Source organism: Vanacampus margaritifer, chromosome 17 (genome assembly GCF_051991255.1).
Source record: "Vanacampus margaritifer isolate UIUO_Vmar chromosome 17, RoL_Vmar_1.0, whole genome shotgun sequence".
Classification (NCBI taxonomy): Eukaryota; Metazoa; Chordata; class Actinopteri; order Syngnathiformes; family Syngnathidae; genus Vanacampus; species Vanacampus margaritifer.
In genome coordinates, this window is record NC_135448.1 from 17,482,406 (window position 1) to 17,502,529 (window position 20,124).

The 20,124-nt window shown below is 39.6% G+C and overlaps 3 protein-coding genes across 5 annotated transcripts in view; 1 reads left to right on the forward strand and 2 right to left on the reverse strand.

Annotated features, from left to right (window-relative positions):
• The window catches only part of LOC144036895 (death-associated protein kinase 2), an 8,629-nt gene extending 8,423 nt beyond the window's left edge, over positions 1-206 (forward strand). The window contains exon 12 of the mRNA XM_077547843.1: positions 1-206. This exon is cut by the window's left edge and continues 1,495 nt beyond it. The gene's annotated coding sequence lies outside the window, so the exon portion shown is untranslated.
• Positions 207-414: 208 nt separating this feature from the next.
• On the reverse strand, positions 415-7,437 carry LOC144036896 (tropomyosin alpha-1 chain-like). Its single transcript, XM_077547846.1, has 10 exons — positions 4,539-7,437; positions 4,333-4,458; positions 3,581-3,714; positions 3,183-3,300; positions 3,028-3,098; positions 1,941-2,016; positions 1,774-1,836; positions 1,626-1,695; positions 710-788; positions 415-617 (listed from the first exon to the last, which is right to left on the reverse strand). The coding sequence occupies exons 1-10, from the start codon at positions 4,650-4,652 to the stop codon at positions 614-616; spliced, it is 855 nt and encodes a 284-aa protein (XP_077403972.1). The 5' UTR covers positions 4,653-7,437; the 3' UTR covers positions 415-613.
• Positions 7,438-7,572: 135 nt separating this feature from the next.
• arhgef2a (Rho guanine nucleotide exchange factor (GEF) 2a) lies at positions 7,573-19,315 on the reverse strand. Of its 3 annotated transcripts, none has more exons than XM_077547842.1 (22): positions 18,506-19,315; positions 17,278-17,440; positions 17,146-17,213; positions 16,994-17,057; positions 16,776-16,908; positions 15,833-15,942; positions 15,615-15,758; positions 15,280-15,530; positions 14,243-14,368; positions 14,050-14,167; positions 13,882-13,958; positions 13,623-13,794; positions 12,756-12,832; positions 12,508-12,680; positions 12,365-12,432; positions 12,104-12,292; positions 11,929-12,015; positions 11,790-11,839; positions 11,651-11,701; positions 10,547-10,786; positions 9,190-9,337; positions 7,573-8,952 (listed from the first exon to the last, which is right to left on the reverse strand). In XM_077547842.1, the coding sequence occupies exons 1-22, from the start codon at positions 18,566-18,568 to the stop codon at positions 8,924-8,926; spliced, it is 2,601 nt and encodes an 866-aa protein (XP_077403968.1). In that variant the 5' UTR covers positions 18,569-19,315; the 3' UTR covers positions 7,573-8,923. The 3 variants fall into 3 exon arrangements, with proteins under 3 accessions (XP_077403968.1, XP_077403967.1, XP_077403966.1); XM_077547841.1 differs by having other exon boundaries at positions 10,481-10,786; positions 13,882-13,955; positions 18,506-19,302; XM_077547840.1 differs by having other exon boundaries at positions 10,481-10,786; positions 18,506-19,296.
• Between the last annotated feature and the right edge of the window lie 809 nt (positions 19,316-20,124).

Consider the following 20,124-nt stretch of genomic DNA (forward strand, 5'->3'; position numbering starts at 1 on the left):
AAGATCAGTGATTCTTATAGTAACATATGCAAAATAATCACTGCCCAAGTACAGTTAAGTTGCACTTAACTTTTAATTTCAATACATTTGCATTTTATTTTTATGAACAGTTTATTTTTTAAACACTTATTTAGCTAAATAAAAAAAAAATGCTATATGCAAAAAAAGCTTCATAAATGCAATATTTTTTATTTTCCTGTTCAAATTGTGCATAGTTACAGTGGCTTAGAATAATATTAAATATACTTTTAAGAACAAAAATCCTGTCTTTGTCATGTCTTGAACACTTCGACTTACCACGCTAAGTACATTTTTGAGGTGGCACTCGGTGTCCAAAGTTTGAGAACCGCTGGAAAATGATTTATCGCCGATATTTAATCCACTTTCAAATACAAGCACAGCCATGAAAAGCAAGACCTTCCTCTTGTTTTTTAATATCGTTACAAAGAATTACAAAGAAAAGGTGTGACCGGGACCGAAACGACACTTGTTGTTTGTGGGAGTTTTTTTTTGCAAATAAGGCGTGAAAGTGCAAGAAACAACATGTGGAGGAAGAGGAAGAGGAAGAGGAAGAGGAGGGGCACATTTGAGGGGAGAAGGGCTTCCTGGGTGTTTAACTAGAAAACACAAAAGAAGTTACAAAAAAAAAAAAAGTTGACAATCGTCCATAAATGTAGATCTTAAAATGTCAATGTCATGCGTGTCTTACATGGAGGTCATGTCATTGAGTGCGTGGTCCAGTTCCTCGCTGATGGCTTTGTACTTGAGCTTTTGTGCGTACAGCTCGTCTGGGGAAAGGGAACGCAACATTAGCGATGCGTGATGCTTTTACTCAGCTGCCGGTTCGAAGCTTTATTGGGTTTAAAGCCGTTACGTGCAGGTGAAGTTTTGAGTGACATTTTAAAATGTCATTCAAGTGTAAAAAGAAAAAAGAAAAGCAACTTCATCCACAGTGCAATAAAACAAGAGTAAAACTTCACACGCTATGAAGGCTACTTATTTACAAATTATTTATAAAGCACTTTAAAACAACCATTGCTGCATACAAAGTAACAAAGAACAAAATGTCACAATTATTATAGTTGAAAAAGTTTTTAAATTGCCAAAATGTAATAAAATTGTTAAATCTTTACAAAAACTAACAAAAGTAAAATGCATAAAAATTGTGAGAATATGAAACAAAATGAAAAATATTTTTTTTATGTAAAATACTTTTTAAGGGAAATAAATCATACAATATTACATTAGTTTTACAAAAAAAAAAATTGTCAAAATGAACAAAATATATTTTTATTTTAGCTTTATATTCTTGACAAAAGTGCATGAAAATAAATATGACATTTTACTATACAGTATTAATATATTTAACTGATGAAATAATAATCGACTTTACATGAAACAATTGTGTATAATCATACAAATAAACATGTCTACACATCATAGTGTTGATCACATTTTATCTGTAAAAATAAAATACTGTATACATTATTTAAATACTGCCTTGCATTTTTTTTGACAAAATAAAATCTATGTTTGAAAAATTATTTTTTTTAAAAATGATATATATATATATATATATATATGTATTGCATTCCATTATATTGCTCTGAATGTTTTTTTCTTACCTTCCAGATCATCAATAGTCTTCTCCAGCTTGGCTACAGACCTCTCAGCAAACTCTGCTCTGGTCTCAGCCTGATCAACATTTTTTAATCAATATTTCCATCGTTGAAAGCAATTTATTGTGTAAAAAAAAAAAACTGCCTTTCTCACCTCTTTCAGTTTATCTGTCAGGATCTTGATCTCCTCCTCGTATTTGTCCTCCTTCTGAGAGTACTGCGTGGACAAATTCACTCCAATGAACGTGTGAAACCGCACACATGTTCTTTTGCCGTGTAACCAGGTGCGAAATGTTGCGAGTTGTGCTGGCTTATTATTACCTTCTCCGCCCGAGCCTCCAGAGACTTCAGGTTGTTGGTGACGTTCTTCAGTTCCTCCTCCAGCTCGGCACATTTACTGGCGTGTACATTTTATTTGAACAAAGTGTGTAAGAACAAGAGGCTACACATCTGACTACAACCCGAGTCAGATGTTCCAAATGCTGTCATTTCATTCACAGATTCAATTATAGAAAACAACTATTATTTTCTTTTCTACTTTTCAGAAGATACATAGTGTGGTAGTTAGCATCACCAAGCTAATTAGATACTTTGCTAGTTAGCTACCTGAATCAGTAGGTCGTAGGAAACAAGCTAAGGAGGTAGGTCGATAGGCAGGTAACAGGCTAACTATCTTGCCAAGTAGGTAAGTAGTAGATTACATTTGTAGGTAACAAGCTAACTAGGTTATAGGTAAACTAACTAGGTAGGTAACAAGCTAACTAATTAGGTAGGTAGGTATTATAGGTAGGTAGGAATGTAGCAACCAAACAAGGTAGGTAGCATGTAAGCATGCAAACTAAGTAGGTAGGTAACTAGCTATCTTAATGGGTAGATAGGTAGGTAACTAGTTTTGCAAGGTAGGTAAGTAGCAAGCAATATTTGTAGTTAACAAGCTAAATGGGTATTTATCAGATTAACAAAGTAGTCCTCGCTAGGTAGGTACTTTAGTTAAGTAGCTACTAGCTACCTTGTTTGGGTTGTTAAGAAGGTAACTAGCAACTAGTTAGTAGGGTGGTACTTTGGAAGGTAACGGGCTATCTTGTTAAGTAGGTAGGTAGGTATTTAGGGTTTTAGCTACTATGCTAGGTAAGTAGGTAGGTAGTTAACTAGCGACTTTGCTTGGTATGTAGGCACACAAATATGGCTACCTTGATAGGAAGGTAGGTAACAAATTAACTAGCTCGGTTGGTATGTATGTAGGTAGACAAACTGGTAGCTACTCTAAGTTCCTATGTAGGTTGGTAACATTAGGTAGGTAGTTAGATAACTAGCTAACTCTTTTTTTTTTTTTTTATATATAGCAAGTTTAAAAATGGTAAAACTGTTACAGATACAGATAGAAATGAAGAAGAACTGGACAACTCACCCCTCCGCCAGCTCCGCTCTCTCCTCCGTACGCTCCAGCTCGCCTTCCACGATCACCAGCTTACGAGCCACCTGCGCCATCACGACACTCCCCCCAGTTAACGTCTCGCCTCCCCCACAGGAAGTCCCTAATGCGACGCAGGAAGTCCGACTCACCTCCTCGTACTTGCGGTCCGAGTCCTCCGCGATGTGCTTGGCCTCCTTCAGCTGGATCTCCTGCAGCTCCATCTTCTCCTCGTCCTTCAGGGCCCGGTTTTCGATCACCTTCATGCCCCTGCGCACAAAAAAGTCGAGTTTAATCATTTCTTATTTGTGTATAGTGCTATTTTGCATCTTTTGTGATGTCATGCGAAGGGTGTCGTTTATGCTAGCATGCTAGCTAATACGATTGTCAACGTGGTTTGTTTGTGTTGAATAATTTAGGAAGAAGAAGGTTTCATGAGACTTTTGTTACCTAAAATAATACAGTTTGGGTGTTTAAATACACAATATTTAATTATCTTTTGTTTTGTGCAGTTTTACATGTTGACCGTATTATTTTCTTCCTCTTTTACCTTTCGCTCTCATCGGCCGCTTTCTCGGCCTCCTCCAGCTTCTGCAGAGCGGTGGCCAGCCTCTCCTGAGCTCGGTCCAACTCTTCCTCCACCAGCTGGATGCGCCTGTTCAGCGAGGCCACCTCTGCCTCGGCCTGCGCACGCACACACACACACACACACACACACACACACACAGGCACAAATTGTGCAGGATGAGTCACACAAAACGGTACGAAGAAGTGTCACTAACTGCTCAAGCGGCATGGTAACTACAATTTTACATTTTTCACAAATACTGTAAAATGCATAAAATGCGTATTTATTACTTTACTTGAGATCTTATACATAATTAATCTATAATATATAAATCTCACGCGGAGACTTTTTTATCTCTACTGCATTTGGCTACAGATGAGGCAGGCCGTCGGCTCATTTAGCATTCGACGCTATCAGGTAGCGCTCACACAGGCTTGCGCCTAAAAAGGAGCGGGGCCATTGTTAAGCTACGAGTCGAGGTTTAGCGGCTGACATCATGGCCCAAGCAGGGGCCCTGAATCCCCTCGACAGCTGTGTGTGTGTGTTGGGAGGGGGGGAAAAAAAAAGGGGGGGGGGGGGTCCATCCAGAGCATGAGGAGAATGGAATGCACAGTGTGGCTTGATGAGGCTTGATTTACACCGGTGGCTTTTATCAGGCGATATGACCATATTAGAAAGCGTTGGCTTGCTTTGGTTGAGTGAAAAACAACTAATTGCGTGTGAGGGTCACTCACGTCAGCGGCCTTCTTGTCGGCCACCTCCAGCTTCTCCTGAGCATCCTTCAGCGCCTCAGAGTATTTGTCCAGCTCGTCCTCCGTCCCCTTCAGCTTCTTCTGCATCTGCAGGAGCTCGTCCTCATGCTGTAGAGAGAAAACCACAGGCGGCCATTTTTGTAGTTTTTAAGCGCATTTGCGGCAGCAGCAGCAAATTAGCAGCCCACCTGTTTGCTTCTGTCCTCCGCCGCTTTCTTGTCGGCTTCCGCCTGCTCGGCCTGGTCCAGAGCGTTCTCCTTGTCCAGCTTGAGCATCAGCATTTTCTTCTTGATGGCCTCCATTTTGGTTCACTCGGGGTTTTTTTTTTTTTTCTTTAGCAGAGGTGACGGCGAGATGAGAAGGAAAAGACAGAAGGACAGGACGACGGATGCCCAAGGCTGGCGACGGGGATGAGACACCAAACTCTGACCAAGATGGAGGGCAGACTTTTATATGGGGGGCCGAGGAGGGGGACGCCCCCAATTTGGGATCATCCCCGTGGACGCACCCTCCGTTTGGACACACCCTGACTTACAGCATCCTGCGCTTCTCCTTTCACGCAGTGTTTTTTGATTATTTAATTTGCAGACATTTTGGCCCTTTTATTAGATACATTTTAAAATGTGACTGAACTCAATTTGTCATTGAACTTTGTTTTTTTTACGTATGCATGTGACAATGCATATTTAATTTAAAAAAATATACAAATAAAAAATCCACTCTTTCAGCAGTCAGTTTAATTAAATTTTGCTTTTTAGTTTAATTTAATTTTTTAATGTAAGTGTAAATGTTAAATGCTCATTTCTGACTTTTTCATTTTAATTATTTTTTTACACTCTTCCTGCATTAAAATTTAATATATTTAAAAATATCAAAGATTTAAAAATAAATTCATTTCATATTTTAACGCAAACTAAAGTATAAAAGTTAAATGTTAATTTCAGATTTTTTAAATTTGAATAAAAATTTGTTGACACACTTTCTGCATCCTGCTTTCCTCATTTAATAGATTTAAAAATAATAATAATTTAGATTTTCCATACTTTTTCCAGCATTAAATTAGCAATTACATTTTAATGTATTAAATGTTATTGATCCACATTGTGATGTGTTCAGGGACAGCTCAAGGATTTTTTTCTCTCACTATTGCCCCCCCACTCTCGTATTCCAAGCCACCCCTGGATGTGTTTTTTTTTTTTTTTTTACTGAATTGATGTACTTATTTTGTATGAAATTATTTGTATTAATTTAAATGTAATTTAATATATTATTTAATTCTAATTATAAATCCCATTTTAAATTGTAAATGGTTTTCATTTTCATTTCAATTCCATTCTGAATTCTCAATAAATTTTTACTTAAATTGCCTTTTTCCCCCCCTTTGGTTAACTTTCATTGGATGAAAAACAATTTTCTTTCAAATTTGTCAATTCCTCCCAAGATAGTCTTCCGATTGAATGCAATTTGATTGGAAATTTGCCCACACTCACGCTGCCAACTTTTCATCCCAACCCGCCATCTTCAGTTCTTCTCTTGTCGAAATAAGAAAAGGTTACTGTGTGCGTGTGCTTAATCCTGAGTAATGCTACTAGTTTAGCGTGTTGACTCACAGCTGTTGGCGGCGTCAAGTGAGCACCGGCCGGTCTGTTCTAATCTGGTGTGAGTTTGCACTGCCACATACTGTAATGCCGCAGCCCCGCTGCTCGCTCTCTGACTCAACGTCAACAACAACATGTCCGACACCAGCCGACAAACTTGAGGGAGATAGAGTGTGCGTGCATGTGTGACAAACTGTGTGTGTGTGTGTGTGAGAGAGTGCCCGAAAGTGACTTCACTTCCTGCTTGACATAAACACTAAATACTAAAATCCAGCCATGATTTCCTGACATTTTTTGTTGTCAAATCACTTCCCCTGTTAAGTCACATGACACGGGGGGAGTGAAAATGACTAATTTTCACTTAGAAGTGTGCTCACTTTTGTTGCCAGGAGTTTAAGCGATGAATGCTTGCATTTAGAGTTATTTTGAGGGAACACAATTTATATAAGATGTACACTGACTATTTTTCATGATGTCAGAGTGTCATTTCAACTCAATCTTGCATCATAATTTCATGTGGTTATTTAAATTGAATCTAATCTATCCATCGTTGATCTTTTTTTGTAATTAAAAAATTTAATTAGGGGTGTCAGGTGATTAAATTTTTTAATTAATCGCATGACTTCAATAGTTAACTCATGATTTACCACACATTTTATATCTGTTCTAAATGTACAATAAAAGGTACAATAAAATGTTTTTTTTCTAGGTTTTGATACTCTTGTTAACATAAAAGTAGAAAAACATGTTAAACTAATAGAAATATGGCTGCATCTTTTAGTCATTGATAGTCATTTCGGAATAATTCACAAAATTGAATTAATATTAAAAAAGATGTACTGTACTGTAAAAAATGAGTGTGACATTAATTTGTGTTGAGATCATTTTTCTGCCCCTAGATGGCATAATTGCATCTGTAACACATTGGTGACAGCTCAATGCATTTTTCTTTTCATATTAATCTAATCTTTATTTATGAAATTCTGTAAATTTTTAAAATTGTAAAATACGCCTTTACAAATATATGCATTATTATTAAATTTATTACTACTAAATTTTGACGTTGACAGGGCACTCATTTTGACACCCCTAATTTTAATGTTTTTGATTATAATTGATAACCATTTCCCAATAGAGTGCATCTACAAGGATGATAAATAATTTAAAAAAAGTATCCCTTGTCTTTCCTCTTGTGTTAATACCAAATGAATTGCATATCACAAAGCGAGTCTTGAATAGAAAGTATACGCAATAAAGCATGTGGTTAAAATGCATTGTGACTGAGGCGACTGTGGTGGAAGCGGACGGCGCGCACAGAAGAGACGCTGGCTGGACATTCCTGCCTTGTAACTGTAGTCCATCACCTGGCCTGCGCTGACTATAATTGGGGGTCTCCTGGGAAGGGGGTACAGTGGCAACGACAAGCGTATATATGGACTGACGGAGGTGGGGGCGGGGGGCAACAAGGGGCTGATGGGGGGGCTATGACTATGTTAGTTATTCCCCTCTGTGGGCCCCTGTGGGTTATTAATAACCATCTTTTGGCTGACATTGTCTGCAGGATTAAAATGAGGGACTCTGCATAAGCGTGCGTTTCTTTGTGGCATGAACCTCGACATCCCACTTTGGTAGTATGAAAAGTTTATTGATGAGGAAACAATACATTCTGTATTAATATAGCAATAGATTCATTATTATACACCGCGTCATATTGGGAGGGGTTCTAATATTTTGACAGTGTTTTAATTTTTTCTGTAAGCTTAGCCTTTCAGGTTATACATTGTACAAATAGAGTATCATGTTAACGTCAAAAGATTCTAATAATCATTTGGCAACCTCGTAACAAACGTGAATGATAGAAAAGTGTGACAGCAGAAGAGAAAATACATTTGGAGAATATTAATCCGAGCGCTTTTTCAGTCAGAAGATTGTCAAACGGGTTTTGGAAGGAAAAGCTGGGAGTCTATTGCACTGAATGACAAATTGCGCAAGAATCGTGCAACACAACCAAAAACTCACACACACTTCTGATTTGATGCCCTTTTAAATATATTACATGAAGTCATATCCATTTATATATATATATATATATGTATAGTTTCGTTTCTTATTTACTTCTTTGCTTCCTGATGATTGGTGCAAAAATGCTGAAATTCACAGAAAAATCAGTACAGCGGTGCCTTGATTTCCTCTTAAATCCTTCCCTCATTGCCTCCATTTTTGAACAAGAACAATAGCACTTATTATTTTATGTGCCAAGCATACAGTAATAACATAATTAAATCGAACGTAACGAATTAAACGGCTCAAGAGCCGCACAATCAAATCATGATGCCCTCATTTCGCGGCTCCTTCGCCCGTGTGCGCTTTGGCCACCAGGGGTCAGTATAAAATATACATATGCACATGAAGAAGAAGAAGACGGTCATAACTACTCAGTAGACGTTTTTCCAGAGTCTAAAGAATATAATATGTCTGATATATATTGTCTATTTTCATGTGTTGATGTATCTTTTGTGTTGAAATACTTAAAAGAAATACTAAAAGCTGCTGCTTAAAGGGTTTTAACAGCACAACATTGATTGTTAGTTTCATTAGCATGTCTGTCATTAGCATTAAGCTTGTGAGAATTGGCTTTAAAAAAAATTACAAATAGGTCACTTGTAAGTAGGTACCACCGAACTAAATACTTTAAAATTACCCTGTAGGTGTTATGTAAATGTAAAGAAAAAACACACAAATGTTGTTGAACAAAAGCACATCCATGTTGTAGTGTGAATTATTCCCTTTTTGTCCGGTAAGTAAATCATGCAAACGACACCTCACGCGCACACACACACAAGCCTTTAAGTAGGAAAGCAAAAGCAGCTTAATAAATTAAGTAATTCATTCAAGATATATATATATACGCACATTGCGGCATAATGGCTTTTCTGTTGGAAGATGTGAGGGTCACTTAGCTTGTTAGCGGAAGATCAGATCTCCTCTGGAATTTCTTGGAAATCTGTGGTGGGGGGAAACAAAAAAAAATCGGAATTAGCGACAATTTAACCAGTAGCTGAAGCGAGTTGAGTTATAAGGAATTCCATTTTGGTAGCAACTAGTTAGTAATTGGACAAAATCAATCAGATTAGTTGGTCTTTGTAGGACCCCTAAAATGGCCGCTCCAAACCAAAATGGCTGACTTCCTGTAAATCTATTATCCCCCAAACATTGAACTTTAATGTGTGTGTTATCTCACCTCTGGAGCTTTCAGATGCCTCCTCTTCTTCTTCATCGTCATCATCAGACGTCATGTTGACCTCCTCGTCGCTGCCTCCCTCGGGAGAGTTTGTTTGGTGTGCCTCGTTGTCCCACTGGGAACTCGCACTCAAGCCTTCCCGTCCAGGCTGCACAAATATCAAATTAGTGGGTGAATAATATATACATGCATATCATCAATCCATTTTCTTAAATATTACTCAAACCACAACATTTATTTATTTTCAACTCACCTTATTAACTATTAAATATTTGGTTAATTGACTTATTGTAAAAGTTTTTTAAATGAACCATTTTACAGATGCATTTATGCACCAATTACATTAATAAAATAAAAATAAACTGTTTAGCATTATCACAGTTAAGTATTTAATTAGATTTAGTAAAATTAAATAAATTATAAAACAAAACAAAAATGAGAATTAATTTATTTTATTGGCAGCACGGTGGCTGACTGGTTAGCACGTCCGCCTCCCAGTGCAGAGGACGTGAGATCGAGTCCGGGCTTCGGCCTTCCTGGGTGGAGTTTGCATGTTCTCCCCGTGCTTGCGTGGGTTTTCACCGGGTACTCCGGTTTCCTCCCACATTCCAAAAACATGCATGGCAGGTTAATTGAACACTCCAAATTGTCCCTAGGTGTGAATGTGAGTGTGGTTGTTCGTCTCTGTGTGCCCTGCGATTGGCTGGCAACCAGTTCAGGGTGTACCCCGCCTACTGCCCGAAGCCAGCTGGGATAGGCTCCAGCACCCCCGCGACCCTTGTGAGGAAAAAGCGGCCAAGAAAATGGATGGATGGATGGATTTATTTTATTATTAAAATAAACTTTTGTACACACACATTTTACCTTCTAATAAACATTACTACTAAATGATAAAGTTACAAACAATAATTACAATTATTAAAATATTTTTCATACACTTTAAGAATTGTTTATTGTAGAAAACAGGCCAATTATAATTAAACTAAATAGAAATAATACAAAATAATATATAACAAGAATGAAATATTTTACTATCCAATTAAGTTCATCATTTTGATTATTCTTTTATTAATTAGTCTATGAATTTAAACAATAAAAAAAGAAGAATTTATAATTATTTTTAGTGAAATTAATTAGAATTAAATTAATTTTGAATAATAGCATTTAAAAAACAAAATATGTTATGATTGAAATTCATTATTTTACATTTATTTTAGATTTGAATTATTATGTTTAAATCTCAAATAAGATCTCAACTTTCAGTTTGAAAACATTCGCGTGGTGGTCTTACGTGCGAGGGCGTCTCGCCGCGCTCCTGCGAGGACGCCGCGTCGCCGCAGCCCTTCATGTGTCGAACCTGCTTCTCCAGCTTGGCGCGAGCCTTCTCGCTGTCCTTGAAGCGAGTCTCGGCGTTGCGCAGCCTCAGCAGCTCCTCCTGCAGCAGGCTGTGCTGCCTCTGCAGCAGGGCCAGCTCGCCGATGGTGGCGCCGGTGGCCGCCTCGCGGTGCTGCCGCCAGGAGACCGCCGACGCCGGCGACGTCGCGTCCTCCTGCTGCAGCAGCAGTTCCAGGATGGAGTCTTGCTTGATGACAGCAGCCTGTCGGGATAGTGCACTTTTGTTTTTTTATCATGACAAAGATGAAATTTTTTTTTATTTTTATGTCTGACATAAAATCAAGACAAATCTTTTCTTGTTTGACGCCAATTAATATTATCAAATTATGCCTAGTTGATAAACACTAAAACGAACATATTTTCATTACACACACAGCATTTTTTGGGAAGAAAATGTCTGGTTCATCCATGGATGTGGTTTTCAGATGCCTGAAGAAAGACCTTTATATCTCAATATAGATTTTTTTCCTGAAAATTGCATGAACTTAATGGCAATTTTCTATTTTTCTAATTTCTAATTCATGTATTATGAGGAAGTGGTAGCTATTATTATGAAAATACTTCACTTATCATGTATTTAAAAATATATAGTTTCTCTTATTATGAAGATACGTTTGTTATGTATTAGAAGGAAGTGGTTGATCTTATTGTGAAAATACTGTAGTAATCATGTATTGAAAGGAAATGGTAGCTTTTAGTGTGAAGACACTTTTGTTATCAGGAATTAACAGAAAGTGTTGACTTTTATTGTGAAAATCTTTTTATTACCCTTAATTAGGAGGGACTATCAGGTATGAAAACAATTTTAACATAATTCGTTGTGCAGAAGTAGTTGTCAGTTAGAAGGAAGTGATTGTGAAAAGACCTGTCATAGGAGGAGGAAGTAGTTACGAACATAACAACTCTTATTGTGAAAACACAATTGCTGCCATGAACTGCTTCTGCAGGAGATGACGGCGATTACAAATGAGTTATTTTGTGAAAATGTAATCGTTTTATTGCATATGAGGAAGTGTTTTCTCTTATTGTGAAAGGAATGTGGAAGTGGTTGTTGGTAGATGCTCACCTGGAGTGCATGGAGGTAAACGCTGAGGTTCATCAGCCTCTGGCAGACTTCCTGTCCAACACAAAGACAAAAGACCATATTTAGTGTGTACCTAATATTGTTGTGCAAATGAGTATAATTATATTCATCTCAAGATCACTTTTGCTGCTGGCAACTCGTTAGCTCCATTGATGAGAAGTTCCTGATCACCTGCACAGAGGAAAAAGCATTGCTTTAAAAAAAAAAAAAAAAAAACCACTAAGAAATTATAATATTAAGCATAAATAAAATTAAATTACTGGCGTCCGTCATGTCCATGTGGTTATGATGGCAAATGAGCGTAACGTCGATGTTGGAGCCCAGCAGGAGTTCGCTCAGTCGGTCCACTGCGGAGAAAACTCAGCAATCACACTAGCGCCCCCACTGGTGATGTAACGTCATTTTTGTCCCCCGCCCCCCCCCCCCTCCCTTTACCCTCGGCCGTGGCATCCAGCAGGAACTTTTCCGCTCGCGGCGCTTGCGGGGTGTCCGCCCTGAACAGGTAGCGCGTGACCGGGGGCTCCAGGTCGTCCTGGCAACTGGTCACCTGGGCCAGCTCGCAGAACAGGGTCACCCGCTCCTGCAGGAGTTCCAGCATTTCCCGGTCTTTCTGGTGGAGGTCCCCTGCGAGCGTGGAGCCCATCAGCGAGCATGCTTTTTTTTGATTGCTTGGGGCTTATTTAGGGTTAAACAGACCTTTGAGTCTCCTCAGATGGGCCTTGTGCTCCGTCTCGATGAGGGGGAACTCCTCGCGTGACGGACATCTGAGCACAAACAATAAATAGGAGTAAACAAACAATATTTGTGTGTGGTGGTCTATATTCAGTCTATCCCCCTACTTGCTGACGGTGCGCTGGATTTGCCGTATCCACGCGTTCTTGTCCTCCCTGGAGGCGGCGTGCACCTCGTACATCTCCGGAGGCGAGCAGTCGCTGATGAGGAACATGCCTCGCTCTTGGTTGGCGATGTCTCTCACGATGAGGTTCTGCAGGGACAGCACGGGGGGCTTGTCCTGGAGACGGACAAATGTTAGCGGGATACATTCGCGATGTATACTTAACCCTAAATATGGCTTTGGGTAGCTCACCAGACATGGAAAGATGTACCTCTGGTCTTTCTCCTGAAGAAACACCAGGATGTCCGTCATCAGTAAGACCGTCAAATCTACACCAAAACAGATTTTTAAAAAAAACAATTTTTTTTATGAAAACATCTTAACTTTTTCCTCTCCGCTGTGGTTGCATTAGTTTTTCAGCAACCCCTCGATCCTATCTGGTCAGTCACACTCAAAAGCTCCATTTCTTAGCCATTCAAATCTGGTGTTCCTCAAGGCTCTGTTCTCAGCCCTCTCCTCTTTACATCCACCCACTTTATCAAGACTCGGAAAATGTTGTACACAGATGAAACAGAGTTCTACATTTAATGACAATTAAGAATATTGCTTAAAACGAGCCTGTATTGTTAATAAAGTTGAATGGAAAAAAGCGGTTTGGCGAGGGAACAACTTGCACATTGAGATCTAACGACTCCAAAGCGCCTCCCTAGATCACCTCCCAAGAGAGCCAAAGGCCACAACAACACAGGCCAATGGTTGTCGAGGGTACGAATGATCCCCTCAAAGCTCACTCGCATCGGGTTCTAAGGGCAGACGCTTCATTTTGACGGCGCTATTAAGAGGGGTGAGAAGACAGTGAGACTTTGAAAAGACTTCCAACTCTGTGTGGGTAAATATAGATCAAGTTAATGAGTGAGTGCCAGGGAAGTGCAAGTGTCTTGTTTTTAAAGCAGTAGCGTCAGCGTAACAATTGTAGCGGGGAGGAAATTGCATGTTGTAGAATCACGCGAGTCAACTAGACAATTTGTAGAAGAAAGATGAAATTTGTCCTGACTATTGATTAACTACTACTGACTCCAGATGGATTCCACTTTAGTCCTAAATATTTTTTTTTTGCACCTTTGAGTCGGGATCCCGGGGTTTTCCACAGCAGCGTTCCCTCGTAGACGAGCCTGCGACGGAGCAGCTCGGCGGGCCGGAAAAGTCCGCCGTCCCTCACCCGGGTCTCGGCCCGCTGGTCCAGCTTGGCCTGGATCTCCTGCATTCTCTGCGTCTGTTCAAGCTCCTCCATCTGCCAGGGCACAAAATCACTTAAGTCACAATGAAAAAAACACAATGATTTTTTTTTTATTATTATTTTTTATTTACGTGAGAATACCTGTTGATCTATTGAATTGAGAAGATCTCTGACCATGGATAGAGCTTGAGCTATGGAGGACGCCTCCTCCTCATCTTCTGTGAGACAATATAAATATGCAACACTATCAAATCATGGATGTCATGCGCTCAAGTGTGCCAATAGTGCAATCAAAGTGTGGCAATTCACCGACGGTGTTGTCCAGAATACGCTGAATGAGGACGGGATATTTGGATATGCGCTGAGTCACCAACAAGATGCATTCCTGGATGCCATGGCAACGCAGCCAGGGTCCTCGACTAACACGCTGCGCACATACATCAGCAAACTTGCTATCCAATCACATGATCTTTTCGCTTCTCGTTTCGCCTCTCAGTCTCACCCGAATGAAGCACTGAAAGCGCTTGTCTCTGGCCAGCAGCGACTTGTACAACTTGACCGCCTTCATGTGGCGACTGCAGAACTCTGCGTAGGTCTTCTGCATGTCGTCCGCACTCTGGCCCGAGAACTGGAAATTAAAAATAATAATCATAATTTTTATTGATTTCACCAGGTGGTCCCATTGAGATTAAGTACCTCTTTTTTTTTTTTAAGAGAGGCCTGACCAAGACAGGCAACAGCAAAAAACACAAAGTTACAGACATACAAAAATAGGCTTCCAGTGGGACCAGGATGCTAACCAGAAACTGCACCAGGCATGCTGTTTATAATTCGTAATGCTTATGCTTGTGGGGGCCAAGTTTTGGTCCCTATGGAGGAAATTGGGCCCCAATGGATGAGTCAAATGTCAGATTTGGGAATCACTAGTAGGGTAAAAAAAATAACATACCGTTCATATGTTTTATTGTCTGAATGCAAACAAAACTGGAACATAAAGTTATAGTTGTTTTTATTTTGTTTTGACTTTTTGGTTTTTAGATCCAGTTAAATGTTTTTTTTTTTTTTAGAGCGGGTTGGTTAGTTTTGTTTTGTTTTTCGAAAATGCATTGCTTTAATTTGGTTCTTATATGTTTTAGTATTAGATTTATATTTTTTAATATGGAACATTTGTTGAGTAAACTACATTTACTAAATGATGACAAAGATGAAAACAATGGACATTTTTGCTTTAATTATAATTACTTGTAGTTATCATTTATTTAAAAGCATTCTTTTTATTTTACTTCAAAACAAAAACATTTTTTTCAATTTTATTTTTTAGTTATTTCGTGAACTATAATAACTTGAACAGGACATATGAAAATTGACTTCCAGGGAAACCGGTTTTGGTCCTCATGGGAAAAACTGAATACAACGGATGAGTCAAATGGCCCCCACTAACTTTAGAAAAAAAACACACACACACACAATTTTATCTGTATGTAAGCAAAATTTGAAAATATTTCCTATTTCTGCTTGGTAAAAGCGTACGGCGCTCACCTGTTCCAGCAGAATGTCGCCCAGGCGGCGTATGGTGAAGTTGCAGTCGGACTCGGGCTGCAGGCTGGCGTTGCGGCGCAGCAGCAGCTGCACCAGGAAGTGCGAGTGGATCGCGATCAGCTGATCCAGGCAGGGGAACAAGGCGTGCAGGGTGCTCGGGTCCAGCTGCAGCTCCTCCAGCAGGCCCTGGCGGAACACCCGCTCCATGATACGCAGCGTGCGCATGTGGTGCACCTCGGTCTGGATCAGCTCTGGGCGGAGACGTAAAATGGCATCTGGTTGCTTTGAGGTTTATTGACTCAAATCGCAGATGTTGCGGGGTGAGAGGTCTTCACCGTAAATGACATCCTGCCTCTTGATGACGTTTTTGCTGTGCGCGTGCAGGTAATCCGTGTCCACGGCCATGCTCCACGAGTCCGCCTTGAAGTCCTCGCCCTCCAGCTCCATCTCCTCCAGGACGGAAGTGTAGTAGTAGTCCCCTTTAATCATACCGTCAATTTGTAAAGGTGGAGGTGGAGAGGCGGTGCGCGCAGCGGAAGCGGATGATGCGTACCGTCGTCGTTGAGGGACTCCACCGACATGGCCCGGTTCCGGAAGCTGAGGGATTCCGTGGACTGGGACAGGATCCGGCGCAGGCCCAGAGGAGAGTCGTCGTTTAGGTTCCTGCGCCAGACACATTTGGATACTTCATTTTATATTTCATTTGGTGTTCTTGAATTTGTCAAGCTTTTATTATTTAACGAGAAACTCGGAACTTAATATTCAAACTGTGTATGTTTTATGTTATGTGGCACCATTTTTTTGGGTTAATCCAGAACAATGAACTTATTTGGTGCAGTTCAATTGTATTGACTAAATTTGTGTTTAATATTTTAGAACCATTTGTTTACAAACATTTACTTGTATTTAAATTTTATGCAGAATGCATTTTATATGAAGCATTATTTAACTTTTTATTTTCCTTTATTTAAGTGCAGTGCAATGTTCAAACTGCGCATGATGTTGCAGTGCCTTACATAATAAATAAATTACTTTTTAGAAATAAAGCCTCATTTTGATTGAACACTGGAACCTAATACATTACAGTATGCTAATGTTGGTCCTTTTGGTGGCAAAAAGTAGTTTTTGAGATTATAATTGGTGTACTGATTTATTGCATAAATTACACCATTTATTTTCCTAAAATTTAATTATTTAAATGTAATTTTTTTTTTAATTACAATCATTAAGTTACTTAATATATGGTAGCAACAAATATTGATTACATTAAAATATTACACATACATTAAGCATATTTTTAATTAATTAATATTTATACCAAATTATATGTATTGTTTTGAATGAGAATGACTATTTTATTATTAAAAATCACTTACATTTTAAATAATTTACAAACACATTTTTAAATGAAAAAAAAAAACCTTAAAAAAAAAATTAAGAATTTTTTTGTGGGGAATAAAAAAAACAAAAACAAACGTGGCTACCAACTTGCTCACCCTGCAATGTTGTTTGTGGAGACACTTTTAGACAGCGTAAGGCCGGAACGTCCTCGACGGGATCCGAGGAGGGAATGCCGGAGGCTCTCGGAAGGGTAGATGGCCGACGTTGGACGCTCGCGCATTACCGGATCTACACAGGAAATGAAGACACAAAATGTACATTTAAAATGACAACAATTCATTCGCTAGGCTTAAGAATGTCATAAATGTTGTACTTCTTGTGCGCAGTGCGACATTCTGCAAAGATGTGTTATTGCGCATTAGCGCCGTCTTCTGCTGCTGTTGGAAGACAAACATGGAAATCTCGATTAGAAACGTCAAAAGAAAACAATAGTTTCAAGATAAAATGACAAATTGGCCTTATTACCCGCTGTTTGACTTTGGCGCAATTGGGCAAAGCGTCTCTGCAGCGGTTGTGGATGGTCACATTGCATGCTGGGGGAACAAATATGGTCCGGTTAGCCCCGCCCAGCATGTACATGCACCGGCCATGACTTACTGGGACAGCAGAGCGCCTCCTTGGCCGTGATGCTTTTGCTGCACGCCGAGCACAACGTGGTGCCCGACACTGTGAGGGAGGTGAAGAGGTGACCGTTGTTGTAACGGGCCTCCCTCTCCCGGGCTGCCTTCTCTCGCTCCCTCATGCGCTCTCGCTCTTTATTCTGGGGAGATGAGGGAAAAAAAAAAACAGGATTCATTAAGTGGGATTACGTAAACGGAAACGCATCATGACAAATACAGTATTCACGTCTGCACAGTTCAAATGGTGGTTAATAGTCTTGTTTATTCTCCAGGGAGTTTCCTGTGATTATGCATGCGTTTTTATGTGTGTTTCCTCAGTTTGGATGGGGGAGGGGAGTGGTGGGTGGTTCGATCTCATGATGGTCACACTGGAAAAGCAGAAGTCATAGTGAGCAGCCTGCAAGCACATTTTGACCACACTTAAAAGGGACAGTTACAAAAATAAAAATGTGCCTTGGCTCCATAAAAGTTAGGGATCGCTGGTAGCAAGATACCTGCTTCTGATTGGATGAATTCCTTGGCTGGGCGTTTTTACCCAAAATGGCTGCTTCAAACCAAAATGGCCGACTGGCTGTTCAGTTTCAGGCATGCGCCAATTGGTGAAACTGGTGTCGGAGGCGACAAAGTTCTGAGATGTGTTTGAAATTTGACAAAAGTAGGATTTAATATTTTGTGTGCGCGTCGGCTTTATGAAAAGCGACATTAGCATTCTTAATTGGAGGTTAGCTGCTGCGGAATGAGGAATGAAAAAAAAAATTTTTAACATGCATTTTCCCTCCTCACACCTGCACCAACACATTTTTGCAACCTTTTTGCGGCCCTGGAGATTTTCACACAGAGCAGCGATACCACACGCGCGCACAGCCATTTCTATGGCAACAACTATCCAGCAAGAGCGGGCACACTGTGAACAAGCAAACACACACACACACACACACACACACACACCTACACCCACAGACCCGAGCACACTCGGTGCAGTATGACTCGATAGGCATGATGGGCGCAGGCCTGCGTGAGCGGGCCCCTGCATGCGCGTGTCACAACCAGGAAACCGCAGTGGCACCCAAGAAGAAGGGGAAGTAACACACACACAGAAAAAATCACTCTATATAAATATATATATATATATATAAAATATATATAAATATATAAAAACTTGACTTTTTTAATTTATTTTTTACAGTGTGTTCGTGATAACTTACCCTCAGGTTGATCTCCCTCATCCTCTCCTGCCGCAGTTTGGACAGGCTGGCGACTCGGGACATCTTGGATCACCGCCCCAAAAAAATGAAATAAAAAATAAATTAAATATCCAAAGTTCAAATTCTTGCTCAATCCACCTCTACCGATTTTTTTTTTTTTAAAGAGTTAAATATTCCTTTTGCACTGGCCAACTGCGATGTGCCTCTGCTTCCAGTGAAGTGTCTGTTCCTGTGAGAAATCTGACTTGAATCATCATCACCGCCGCCCCCACACTCTCACGCACACACATGCACGCACACACGCCCGGAGTGAGTGCGCTCCGCTATCTCAATGCCTCATGGACTATTATTTGCTCCTTCCTACATCCCAGTGTATTTTCAGAGAATAATCATTTTAGCCAATCTTATCACAGCCGCGCTCACACATATACAGTTTACATGCATGTTACCAAGTGCGAACCACATCCACACAAGCGCCATCTCCAAGTTGCCCCCTAACTCCTACACAGGGTTAGCAAGAAAGTTATTTATACAGAAAAATGAAACAGGGCCTGTAGGAAGAACATTGCACACGTATAAGATGAAACCTTTTCGACACAAAACAAAATAAGCAGCGAGCATTAAACTGTTTGTGCATCACTGATTTAATGCTGCAATCCAATTCATGGTGCTGCTCCTTGTGGGCGCCCACCAGGAGGCAGTATTATACATTCAAATCGTCACTGAGTATTTTGACTTTTTCTATGTACGTGTTCAAATATCCATTGCTTAGAAGATACAAAAAAAAAAATGCTGCTGCTAATTGTTAGCATGTCAATAGCATTTTAAAGGGATTCTTGACTCATTGATCCATTTTCAGCAGTGAAAAGTAAATATTTTGTCCAGAATTTAATAACTTCATTATTTTTCTTGTATAATTAATAACTTTAAAATCTATTTTTTTCCACTTACTGTGACATCACCTGTGCTGAGGAAGTAGGTAACGACCAATCAGGGCTCACCTGTTTTCTGGGTTTGGTCAGCAAAACCAGAAAGCAGTTATTTTATGTTATTAATTGTACATAAACAAAATAAAGTTACCAAATTAATTCTGGTCAAAATATTAATTTTTTGCTGCTGAAAATGGCTCAGTGAGTCAAGAATCCCTTTAACATTGCTAGCATTAAGCTAGCAGGGAATAGAAAAATTCTTGGGAGCAAAAACAGAACCTTCCTTTTGTATATATTTTTTTTTAGTCCAATTTATGAATCACCATAAAATGTTTGAAAATTCAGCCCGCAAAGTCAGTTTCACATAGCATTATGAAATTTGGCGGGCCCTTCTAGCATGAGTAAATGCAAAAAAAAACAGAAAAGAATAGTCTCAATAAGTCTTTTATTTAACAACACACAAAGTCTGCCATTTTGGTTTGAAGCAGCCATTTTAAGGGTCCAAGTTTGACGGTTTGCTACCACAATTGAAAAATGTTCACTAGACCGGTGATTCCCGACTAGTATGGTGTGAGATCATCAAGTGACTTTTTTTTTTTTTTACACAACTTCTCGTTTTCCGTCATTGCATACAAATATGCGGATGTACCTAATAAAGTTGAGTCACAATAAGCCTTCAAAATTGCTCTT